This window comes from Hippocampus comes, unplaced genomic scaffold, assembly GCF_001891065.2.
Source record: "Hippocampus comes isolate QL1 unplaced genomic scaffold, H_comes_QL1_v1.1 scaffold105, whole genome shotgun sequence".
NCBI classification, from domain to species: Eukaryota; Metazoa; Chordata; class Actinopteri; order Syngnathiformes; family Syngnathidae; genus Hippocampus; species Hippocampus comes.
In genome coordinates this window covers 1,496,680-1,509,265 of record NW_017806235.1, presented here as the reverse complement: position 1 = coordinate 1,509,265, position 12,586 = coordinate 1,496,680, and the positions used below count along the sequence as shown (strand labels likewise).

The following is a 12,586-nucleotide window of genomic DNA, read 5'->3' as shown; positions in this document are numbered from 1 at the left end:
TCTGCTTTGCCGACAGTCAGAGTAAAATTTTTTCTTTTTTTTTTTTTTTTTTTTTTTTAACGATCTCTTGTATTTTGTGGCGTCCCGCCCAGTCATATTTTTCAGTGTTGCAGGTGCACTTACACAATAAGTGCTCGTGAAGCCCTTACAGGGCTCATTTCGATCACAAATATGTCAACGCCGCGTCCTGTTGAAGGACTAAAGAACAGTTGGAGGGACATCTTTTCTCTCATTTCTAACACAGGCAGAAAGTGTTTAAAAAAATGACACCATTTATGGCAGATCTAAACTCTGTTCCGTGCTTTTTATTTTATTTTATTTATTTTTTTTCCTTTTTTTATCCGAATGAAGCACGGTGGTTGACTCACAGTGTTGGAGAGGTGAGCTAAGGCCTTGATGTGAAGCAACTCGTCATAGATGATCTCGAGGTCATCGCCTGTCCTCTGACCAGGCCTGCACACACACACACACACACACACACACACACACACACACACACACACACACACACACACACACACACACACACACACGCACACAAGTGCACGCGTACAGTCAGAGGGCAGTCACAATTAACTCACCATGAAGATGTCATGCAAGCTGTTTCTCTTATCCAACTGTGAAACCGCACATTTTTATGTTAAAGTCGGTATCAAAGGAAGTGGAATGAGTGATTGGCATGTACTGTAGCGTAAAAGGTTGCAAACTGGCGCATATCATGAAGAAGTGGTTCCCGCAGAACGTTGTGTAGGTCCGACCAAATGTGAATGCCTTCCGTGCAACGACGTCGCGTTACTTACGACTTCCTGAGGATCATGCGCAGCAGCGCATCCGGTCCAATCTGAGCGAGGAAGAGGATGGTCTCCGGCAGTTCCTCTTCACTTTCCCGCTTCTCTTCCTCGCTCGGCAGCGGCGTGTCCTCCTCCTCGTCATCGAGAAAGCGGTAGAACAGGTACTTGTCCTGGAAACCTAGTTCCTGGTCCACTTGAGAGGGAACCGGAACGCAAAAAAAAATCACTCTGATTAAACACAAAAGCAAGCCTCATCATATTTACTTCCAACTGTCCAATTGATTTTAAGTATGTGTTTTTAGCCGGTGAGTAAGCAATAAAAAAAAAAAATAAAAAAAAAAATGAAGTAAGAGAGAATGAGAAGTTGTTGGATACCGTGATTCAGCACCTGATCTTCAAGCAGTGCCTGCCACATGCCAACAGCATGGGAACGAGTAAGAACGCATGCACTCTGCAGCACGAGCCAGTCCACGAGTTCTGTGCCTACGCAGCATTGTCTGCGATACAAAGTGACACGGCGTGAGAAAAAAAAAAAAAAAAAAAAAGTCGGACAGATTTTGAATAGCATCACCTGTATGTCTTGAGGTGATATTTCCTGTCTCGGATCATGTGAGGAGCTCTGGAGAGGATGGCGTTGCGGAGAACTTTACCCGCTCTCTGGAGCTTTTCCGTGGGCATCTACACAACACCAGAAAGGCACAGGAAATGAAACCATAATTCATTTTTTCCTAACCATCTGCTCCAAAAATGAAATGCGAATTCAAAACATGAAAGTAGATGAAACGTGAGCCGCGTCACTCGTACATGTTGTAGCACTTCCACAAATTATATTGTCATGTTCTAAGTATTCCAAGCTCGAGAGATCGTAGCTGTCTGTGCCATGCATGTATGCAGATAAAAAAAAAAGGTGCCCAGTTCACACCTGCATCTAAAGGGGGGCACATGTGTGTGCGCTCACTGCAGAGCGAAAAAAAAAAAAAAGGTGCCCAGTTCACACCTGCATCGAAAGGGGGCAGATGTGTGTGCGCTCACTGCAGCGCACTTCAAAGCAACAAAGGAAGGTGCACTAATTGGCCCGATAGGATCTTTCTTCCGTGTGCATGCATTAACTAGTATTAGCATAACTATAGAGGATCAGAGTAGTGAGTCATTGCTTGTCTCTGCTCATAGAGCACACACACACACACACACACACACACACACACACACAAACACACACACGCCACTATTCTGGCATTCTTGTTCATTCACAGACATGAAAGTATGCGGCGGTGCACGACGGTTCTATTTTTACACACGGTAAAATGTCCATCTATAATCCTTTTGACACAAACAATCATGTCAGTTCAATGTGGAAGGAGCATATTTGCCTTTGGGGGTAGTCATCATTTCTCTGAATGGGTTGAATTATGAATAGGGTGCTCCTCGCAGACTTGAAGCCCGAAACATTGAATAGTTACCTTATTATGAGTTTTGTTTGCAGAGTCTGAGTTCATCTTGTCTTTGTCGGCAAGTCCTGAAGAGAAAACCATATTCAGAAGTGGGGTTGGCTGATATATATTTTTTTTTTTCCCCAGGAAAGCAGGCCTTTCTCATTTGTTGACAATGAGGTGCATTCAGGCGACGTGCAAACTAAGTCGAGTGGTGCCTTCAAATACGAGTCGACGCTTGGACAGTTTTTTACGCTGACTGACTGACAGTCAACACAACTCAACTCATTTGACAACAAGCAGAAGTTTGAGAGTAAACAAAAAGGGGCATGGTGCTGTTTATTGCGACTCCCGTTTGAAATTTACTGTCAACGGAAACATGAAACAGAGACAATTACACGTTATGTATTTAAAACAAGGACATAACTTTGTGCACGCAGAATGGGAAACATCTTAGATGGGCAAATGAAAAGTATTGATGCCGTGGATTTCTAACACATTCAGCAACGGATATTTGAGCACAAACGGTGGGGCAGTTCATGTAGATGGGTAATAGGAATACTTAGAGGCCTGTATCAATAGTCCTCCTCTGTGAAGAACAACTAATATTGCTGTGATTTAAGAGTAACTCGCGACAGTACCCGTGCATAACCATATACTGCCCCCAGCTGGCCAAAACGTGCACAACAGAACGGGCAGCACCATGTCCACTGAATTGTTGCAAAATCTCTTCCATTTATTTGCATTCCATTGCATTGTCGTTAATGTATGTTTTTAAATATGTACAATATCCTAGAGTGCCCATTTCTATTTAAAACCACATTCCAAACTTTTTTGTGTAGGCCGGAACGTATAAATCGCATTTCAATTCATCTCAATGTACAAAGACGATTTGAAATGCGAGTGTTTTCAGTTATGAGGATGACAACGGAAGGAATTAAACTTGTATCTCAAGGCACACTGGATTTTGAACGGTACAACATCACCATCTCACAACCGAGGTCCAGTAAGGAAGCACGCCAGTCTTATCTGCAAGTTGACTCACTGTCATTGTTGGATCCACTCTCCATTGCTCCATAAGGAGGAGCCAACAGTCCAGCCAAGCTCTGACGATGCTTCTGCAAATCCAAACGCACACGAGTACATCGCATTACATTTGCTTCACCAACAAACAAATAAGAAAGTTGGTTCCACCCGAGAACCCGCATATGCAAACACACGTACTGTGATTGCAAAACATGGACATTTACAGATACAGTAGGTACATCAAAGATGACGAAAGCAAGAGATAAACCACTGAAACTAAAATGCCCCATCTTATAGATCCCAACCAGATTTGAACCGTGTCCTCTGCTATGCATCATCATCCATTTAGTCTGGCGCATTGACACACTTGGAAAAACAGACGCACACAGACACCACTATGTGAAAACAAAGCCCTTTGTATAGCCAGGGATCGTTTCGATGCGAAACTATTAGCATACAGTATGATTCGGTTAAAATGCGTCAATGTTTTGTTTGTTTTAAGGCCTCAAATTGTTCTTGCATGTCTACTTCGGAACGGAAAAAAAAAAAAAATCCATCAGGTAAGTGAGCCTGAATCTGTCGCTGCTCCTTTCAGAAGGTCATTACCAAGCAACCCATGTATCCTGAGCACACGAGCACACAAGCACACATACGAATTGAGGCAGCACCTGTCAGAGCCTCTGCACAGAAACACACACAAACAGAAAAAAAACAAAAAACTGTCAAACAATCCCAAAAGTGCAAAACACAATTTTGTGGGACTAGTACAAGCATAAACAAAATGACAAAAATGACAACTATAATATTAGGCAATAATTCAGACTTACCTGAGTAAACAGCCTAATTTGATCTAAAAGTGGGAAAACTGGGACCCCCCCCCAAGAGCTGCCCTCTGTTCCTTTACGACACACGCACGCCGGCCGATTGCATCGTACACTACACGAGCTGCTCGCCTCCTCTCTCTCTCTCTCTCTCTCTCTCTCTCTCTCTCTCTCTCTACCACTCTCCTACGGTGAACCCGACCACTTTTCCCTTCCAGGTTACCACAGTGATCCGAGTCTTTCTGTTACCGCGCTACTCCGGAGGGTGAAGGGGAAAGAAAAGGGGTAATGAGAGTGAGGAGGATGGAGCCAGAGGCAAGGAGAAAAGACAACACGAGAGGGAGGATGTGAAGGAGATAGATGTACATAAATAGAGAACTAAATATGTCTGGGTCCATATCAAAACATGGATTTGAGTCAAGCATGACAGAAACAACAGTGCTCTTGTCATTTCTGCTCGGTGTTGGTTTCTTTTACTCCCGTCATCAAACAAAACCCATGACTGCCTTCATCCTGTTTTGTGAAAACAGACGCACAGGAAACACAAAGAGCCTTTTGCAACGACGTGAATGAGATTGAAACGAGCACAACCTCGGGCTGCGATTCTTGCTTTATGGCCTAAAATAGGCGGCGCAGGAGGGAACTGAGTAAGTGCACTTTAGCGGACAAACACTTGCGATACGAGCTCCAAACGAGACATTCTTATGACCGACTTGATAACATCATGATCCAGTGGAGCTTATTTTGACAACGGTCATAAAAATACTGAAGCACTTCTGTTACATCAATGACAAAAAAATCACCACTATGTCCACTACTGCCCATCGGAAGACCACATGCATATCATGGACTGAAAAACATACAACGTGAAAGAGTAGAATACAGGTGTCAAACTTCAGGCCCGAGGCCTGATTCAGCCACCACACCATTATGTGGCCCACTAAAGCCAATGGTGACTTTATGTCTCGAAAATTGTGCAAAACTGCATTGATGCAAGCATTTCTTTGCTACCACTGAAAAAAAAAAATGAACAGATGAACAAACCTTTTTTCCTTGATTTGAAACCTTGTCACCCATCGGTTTGTTATGCATATGAAATAATATGATCGGGCAATTATCTGGTCTCACAGTCATAATGGCCTTCAACAACAATGTGGCCCGGAACAGAAAAATGAGTTTGACAACTGTGCTTTAGAAGGTGAAAAAAATAACAAAATAAACACGCAGAATTGCCACTCGCAGCCTCTTGAATCGAGACTTTAGTGAATTTAGTGAGAGAGCAGCTGCTCCGCCAAGGACAAGCGACCTTGTGAATGGAGAAGCCTTGGGGGAGGCCAAACCTCAGCAAGGAGGCCTGCAGGAAGCCTGCTACTAATTTGTGGAGACGATATGGAGAGGCAAGGGGCAGACCCAAATTTCAGAAGAGATCTGTATTCTGCTGAATGACATTCTAAAAGTAAGATGTCATTGGATGTGTGGATCCGTCAGCGCCGGGAGCACCAAAAAGGGTTTTGATGGACAGCCCTCTTGTGGTTATAGAGGCAAAAAGCAGTGCAAGCTTGTCTGAGCATCTTTTGTCCAAAGAAATGCTTCTGCGAGCATTTCGGACACATGCAGTCTTGTGTCACCCGCTCTCCCGATCTCACCTCCCAGAGGGTCTTGAACTCCCTCTGTTCGATTCGAAGCAGCTCGCTGGTCTCTCTGCTGATGATGGTAGCGTGACGCGGCGTGTTGTCCAGGATGGACTCCCCAAAGGCTGTCCCGATCCCCAGAGTACAGATGGTGACCGCATCCTACAGACAGGAAAAAAAGAAAAACACGACACGGTTTTGACACGCCCAAAAGTGTCGACTTTGTGACAACATTGAGATGCGACACCACAGCAGTCAGAAAAATTAGAAAGCGGTAATTCGTGTAAATGCAGTCACACATGAAGGACGGAAAATGTGATTTTTGCATCAATATCTCGAGGTGCTGGATGTAATTACAAAGCCGAAAGGCACGCACTCGTCATTTTGTCTTCTGAAATGATCCTGAATGCTATAGAAAGCCGTCCAAACCGACATTTCAAATATAGACACCGAATCTAGGCCACCAAGTGGGCTGCATTCATGAAAACGACCATTCAAAATGGATGCGCTTTGTTATCTTGGCCTTTTTACCGGAACAAATCCTCTTACTCGTTCCTCATGTGTCAGTCCTCGACCCGCACAGAAAATACTCACGGTGCGTCACTTTTTTTTTTCTACCTTTTGTTATGTGAGAACCTTATTGTAAAATTGATTTTAGATTTTTTTTATTGAAATATTAAACACAAGACATCATGACAAAATTCAGATACAATTTCTCAGAGCTTTGAAAATGTTTTTTTTTAAATCACATACACATGCTATATATTAAACATCATTGAAATGAAGCACGCACACACACACAAACACACACACAAACACACACACACAAACACACACACACACACACACACACACACACATAATAAAAATAATAGAAGAAGGTTACATTGTACAAAAAAAAAAGTGAACACGAATTATGAATGTGAAAATTGAACACGTCATGTAAAAAGAATGACTTTGTATGTTATTGTTTCAATGTGTGTGAGCTTCATCGGATGTTACCTGGTGGTTAGCAGTTTCGGACACTTTGACATCCAGAGAACCGGACAGCACCGCATACCAACTGGTGCCAATGTCTCCCTGTCGAAACACTGTAGTAGGACTTACAAAAAGTAAGGCAGTCGAAATAAAAATTTGTCGACATCTGACATTTGGGGATTACTGGAAAAAGATTGATTGATTCAATAAATGGTGTTTGGCAACACACGAACCCTTTGGGGGCTAAATTGCATTTTCTTTGGTTAAATATGCCATCGGGCTTTCAGAAAGGCATTTTCATCACGTTTGCACGTTTGGGGTTTTTTTTTGGTTATAGGATGACTGCTTACGTACGTGTAATGCCTTTCTCCAGACATTCATAGAAGGCACAGGTGCAGATTTGCACCAAGAGTGGAGGTGGAAACTTGGTGAAGGCTTTAACCTCTTTCAGTCTGGTCAGAATAATATCCACATCCTCTCCTGAGCGCTCCGAGGGCCTAAGCGGAAAAGACAAGCGATTAAATGTGAAAACGACTTCGGACGATCTCCGCGCAACACGATTTCTTCTGCATGTCATGAGGTAACCTGTTTAATACATGGGAGAGACCCATTCCCGCACGCAGGTTCGGGTAATCGTTATCGGTGCACGAAAGGGTTGAATTTTCTGCAACTTGGGCACACAAACTAAAAAAAAAAGGCCAACCGCCCAATTGAAATCTTCAAAACAATTTGCTGGGATAAATGAATGAACCGAAGCTTAGTTAAAAGTAACCCAATCCACAGTGGGTTCGGAAATCAAGGCCGCGTTCTTTAGCGTGTCGCTTTAGTGTTTCAGCCTTATTCTATCTTCATTGTCTGAGCTGAAACAGTAGGGAGCTGCGGGCGTTCCTTCTCATCTCAGACCTCCCAGTGGGTGTTGATGTAGGATCTCATTTAGTCCTGCATCTATTTCTAATGCTCTTAATTCACAGCACAAGACATCTCGTCGGGACCTGAGATCTCACTCAAGTTTGATCAGAGAGCGCCAACGTTCTGTTCAACAAACGACACGGAGCCAAAGCAGTACACACGCTACGTCATCCATTCACTATTTTTTTTTTTGTCTTGCGAGTGACTCATCCAAGCATGCGTGCGCTCATACAGGAAGCACCACCGTCGACTTAAAATCGCTTCGCCTCCATCAACTCCCTCTTCTTCCACTAATCTCCTCTCTTCTTTATATCAAGCAAGAAGGGGAAAAAAAAAAAAAAAGAGCCGGGGACTTTCTATCCCTCAAGCACTCCAAACGTTTGCCTCCATCCATTACTACCTACCACGAACACAACCTCGCATGCTCTCCCCTCCGTTAATGTCTGCTAAAAGAGCTCTCGGGCGCATTCATGATTCTCCCATTTCACACACAGCACATTTGCGTCCCCGAGCAGTTGTTTGTCCTCCGTCCTCAAGGGAGCTACTTGCAGATCACAAAAATCCCGCCGAAGGGAGGTAAGGCGGACAGCAGACCTTCCAGTCATGCAACATCTGCCATGAGCTCAGGGAGGACGCAGCTGTATCTTTTTTTTTTTTTTTTTTTTTTACATCTGTGACTCACCCTGGCAACATCCTCCGGATTGCGTCCTCAGTGCACATACAGAGCAACGCATCTCAGCGGAGACGGGGGTTAACGGTTGAGACAGGTGGAGGCATTTAAGGAGACGGGCCGCTTGACTTCTCAGGGTCAAAGGGCTCGTACCAGCGTCACGCTTCACCCATCCATCAGGAGTCAAAATGTCATCATCCGTCAGTGAGTTTTGCCTCGTTAACAGCGCACGTCGCGTCCGCTTGTCCTTTCGAGGTCATCGTCCTGTTCTTCCGTGCTCCGCGTGACTGTCCAAAGCAATCTGCCGCCTCCCCCTCCTTCAGTGTGAGACGGATGTGACCCGAGAACTTCACGATTCATCTCGCGACGCGTCTCCTCCTTGACCCGCCTAAGACTCCGCTTCTCATGAAAGCGCCATCTTTCTTTCTTTTTTTTTTTTTTCTTTGCTTACATTGTTATGGGTCACTCACACGGCGACTTTAGTTCATCTGAGGCAGCCAAGCACAAATGGCAAACACTTGAAAGGCAAACACAGACTGATCTGCAACACGTAGTAGGGACTCGCTCACCCGCTCGCTCGCCTCTCCCATCAACCATCTGTGCCACCACAAATCTGCGAAACTGTAAACAACAACACTGAATACTAATCGGTATAAACAGTCGTGGAAAAAAAAAAAGTCGCACATCATCCAATTTGCCATTCGCGAATTGAATTCCGTACGACAATCGGTGTCGTGCAGCGTTGAAACGTGTGTTTGCGCAATCAGTATTTGAGCAGATCCGTGCGGTATCGACAACTACAACAAGCCCCCGCCCCCCCCGGCTTGATGCCACAAAATTTATCTCGTATTTTACACCCAGTTGCAATTAATGTCTGTGGACAGTCGATATATGGGAGAAGGTCACATTTCAACCTCTGAAGTCTCGTCATTGTCTTCTTCCATCATTATTGTTCACGGGAGCGCGTCAACAGTTAGCGTCGATGAAATGCTCTCGAATGCACACTGCTGGATTGTGATTGAATAAGACGTGAATGAGTGAGGAGCACCGAGTGATGCACAATGAGATCCGGTCCAATCTAATCTGACGACCGAGCCCGCCCTCAACGCTGTCTGTTGGCTGCTGTCAGGAGGACTGCATCTTCAACACCAGGATGAATTGCAGTCATTTCACATGCTTTGTAATTCAAAGAAAGTGAAAGGAGGAGGTTGCAATTTTCCATGTAAAATAAAATTTTAAAAAAAATTAAAAAAAACATGCTTCTCTGGCACAAATCAGAGACAGAAGGTGTGACATACTAGGTGTCACTCATTTGTCACGCACACTGCCGCAGTTTTAAAAGTATAACATAGTATTAGTTTTAGAAGTATAGCTTCCTCCTACCGAGGTTATAATCATGGACGTGCTGGGACCAAAATTTCAACCCAGGACTATTCGCTCGGTGGGAGTTAGTGGCTCAAGAACAATATTAATTGACAAATATGAAAATAGACATTATTCGCGACAATTATGGTGAAAGTTACTTTTCTAAGCATACAATGTAGTTTCAATGTGTTTTCTTTTTTTTTTCTAAATGGATTCATTTATAGAAAACGTATGGATGAATGAATGATTTTCTTTTTCTCTCAGTCCTCAGTCAGTTGCAGCTGGATCCGATCGCATCTTCTACCCAGGTGATGATGACAAGATGGTTGGCTCACGTTGCTACTGGTAACGCGGGGACGTGTCATGGTGAGGTGTGTCGGGTATGTGTGGGTGTGAGCGCTGTGGGGTGCATGCCTTTCTTTCTTTCTTTTTTTCCTTCTTCCATTCAAGGTATGGCCAACCTCCAGCGATTCGTGCTCATCATTCCTTGCCACTTGGTTTTTTTTTAAATGCCAATTAAGCAACCTTTAATGGGAAACATAACGGGTGGGTGGGTGGTCATGATCTTGAGCGTGTCAGCAAAGGCTAATCTCAAATAAGACAATGCTGACAGTAGAAAAAGGTGCAGAAAAAAATGTTAAAGGTGCATGCATTGAGATTTTGTCCCGGTCATAATAAAACCATGTGCATCGTGCAGCAACGTGTGCAGTGCGCTAACGCTCCTCCTCGAAGCCACCGCCGCCTCACCGTAGACGCATCACTAAAACAGAATATCTAGAAAACATGTGGGCTGCACATCCGGCTTTACTATGTCTGACAATGCGTCCTATGTGTATTCAAATAGCAATTAGAGCCGCAAAGAAAGGCGGATTTAAGAGCACACGGCTCCACCGCATACACCCAGCGATCGCCGGTTGTGATCGATCACTCCGATTCGGTTCAATGAATCAGGCCCCTGGGGGTGGCGAGAGGAAGCATGGCAGAGCTCGATCCACGCCTCGGCGGTGGACGTCGGACGTCGTAACCCACCTCTTGTCCAGACAGCAGATCCACTCGGGCGACGGAGACAAATTGGGGGACGCTTGCACCGCCACCATCCTCGTCCTTCCTTCCGCCGCGATGCTCGGTGGAGCCTGCGATGCTATCCCCGGGTGTCGGTTAATATATGCGGAGCTGCCCGCGGCCCCTCCCGCTTTTGCTGGCGTGGACAGCCGTGCACAGCTGCACTCAGCCGCACGACGCTGCTGCCTTCAGAGCTGTGGCATCGTGCACATGCATGACTTGTCAGTCTGACTGGAATGGGCAGCTGGAGGGCGTCAAGGGAAAACAATAACGTGCAGTAAAGGCTAATGCTGTAAAAACTAACTAGAAGCTATCAGACGAAATCAACGCCAGCCGCAGTATTCGAGACAATCCATTACGACTGTCTTGATTGAAATAGAAATGTCTATATTGGCAGAAAATTGTCAATGTGTCATTATGTTCGTTTTGTTTCAGTTTTGTTACCTACAGTGAGCAGCGGTGGTGTCACAGTACAAATATTTTGTTCCTGTGTTTAGGTAGGGCGCCCGGTGGTGCAGTGGTTAGCGTGTCGACCTCACAGTGCAGAGGTACCGGGTTCAATTCCAGCCTCCTTGTGTGGAGTTTGTATGTTCTCCCCGGGCCTGCGTGGGTTTTCTCCGGGTACTCCGGTTTCCTCCCACATTCCAAAAACATGCATGGCAGGCTGATTGAAAACTCCAAATTGTCCCTAGTTGGGAATGTGAGCGCGGATGGTCGTTCGTCTCTGTGTGCCCTGCGATTGGCTGGCAACCGGTTCAGGGTGTACCCCGCCTGCTGCCCGAAGGCGGCTGGGAAAGGCTCCAGCACCCCCGCGACTCTCGTGCGGATAAGCAGGTCAGAAAATGAATGAATGAATGTGTTTAGGTAGAATTGGCAGGTATTCGTACTTGAGTATTTATTTTTCGTACGACTTTTTTTTTTTTTTACTCCCTATGTTTGAAAACATCTATCTGTACTTTCCCTACTGATTCCTGTCTTAAAATAGGCGTGTGAACCATCTCTGCAACACAGCAGTTCCATCTCACTGTTCATCATCAGAATCAAAAGATTTTGCACTGGATCTCTGTTCACTACAGGCATGAATGACAAAACTGTAAATTACACAAATTTTGAGAAACTATTCAGAAGAAAATATTTGTGGGATGAAAGTGAGTGTGTTTTCTCTAGAATATCAAAACCAGTTCCGTCTGTAAGTATAGCAAAGGGGGCAAAAGTTTATCCAGGACATCTGCTGATTGCTACTCAAAAGTTCAGTCGGGTTGCAAAAATGCATCAGTGCACAGTAGAGAAAAATGACGTGACTTTGCATGAAGCGGTGTGTAAACCAGCCTGGTGCAGCGAAGCAGATGGATCAAGATGTTCATTCAGATTTGCTCTGTATAGAATGGTACAAAATATTCTGCAATGTGAAAAGGGGTTGAAAGGCCTTCTCTATGGGAGTTGCATCACGGGACCGCAACAAAAATCCATCCGATGACCAAACAAAATAGGAGGCAAAATAGTTGGAGAGGTACTGAATTGTGGTCTTGTGTCTTGGGAATTTAGCACACACTGTGAAATTCCTTGAGTATGCTTGAGTGAACTGACAACCATATGGAGCACAAAAGTCTGTCAAATACAGTTTCAGGACACAAAGTCACACACATTATGAGTTGGTCACACAGATGGGATGGTTTGACCTTATTTATTCCCCAAATATGACAATATTATACACATAATAACCATCACATGAATGAATTATTTCCTCCCAGTATGATCAATACAGAGTTCACAGAAATCTTTTACGGCATTAATCGGTCTTACAGTCACAAATCAAAACTGATATCGATCGCATTTCCCATTATTTGTTAGCATTAATAATTCTGAAGAATTGTTCTCTATTTGCCAAACTGATATTTATTGT

At 44.5% G+C, this 12,586-nt stretch overlaps 1 protein-coding gene across 3 annotated transcripts in view; it reads right to left on the bottom strand.

Moving 5' to 3' along the window:
• Positions 1–11,160, bottom strand: part of LOC109507461 (rap guanine nucleotide exchange factor 4-like) — a 17,915-nt gene extending 6,755 nt beyond the window's left edge. The window contains exons 1-10 of one of the 3 annotated variants that reach the window (XM_019856899.1): positions 10,651–11,160; positions 7,032–7,174; positions 6,702–6,790; positions 5,715–5,861; positions 3,267–3,339; positions 2,252–2,307; positions 1,363–1,469; positions 1,167–1,288; positions 801–984; positions 369–453 (exon numbers count right to left, since the gene is read on the bottom strand). In XM_019856899.1, coding sequence (XP_019712458.1) covers positions 369–453; positions 801–984; positions 1,167–1,288; positions 1,363–1,469; positions 2,252–2,307; positions 3,267–3,339; positions 5,715–5,861; positions 6,702–6,790; positions 7,032–7,174; positions 10,651–10,718 — 1,074 coding nt within the window. In that variant the 5' untranslated portion in view covers positions 10,719–11,160. Of the gene's footprint in view, positions 1–368; positions 454–800; positions 985–1,166; positions 1,289–1,362; positions 1,470–2,251; positions 2,308–3,266; positions 3,340–4,074; positions 4,171–5,714; positions 5,862–6,701; positions 6,802–7,031; positions 7,175–10,650 lie in introns of those variants that run through there. The other 2 variants (XM_019856900.1, XM_019856901.1) reach the window with 2 other exon arrangements.
• Positions 11,161–12,586: the final 1,426 nt, after the last annotated feature.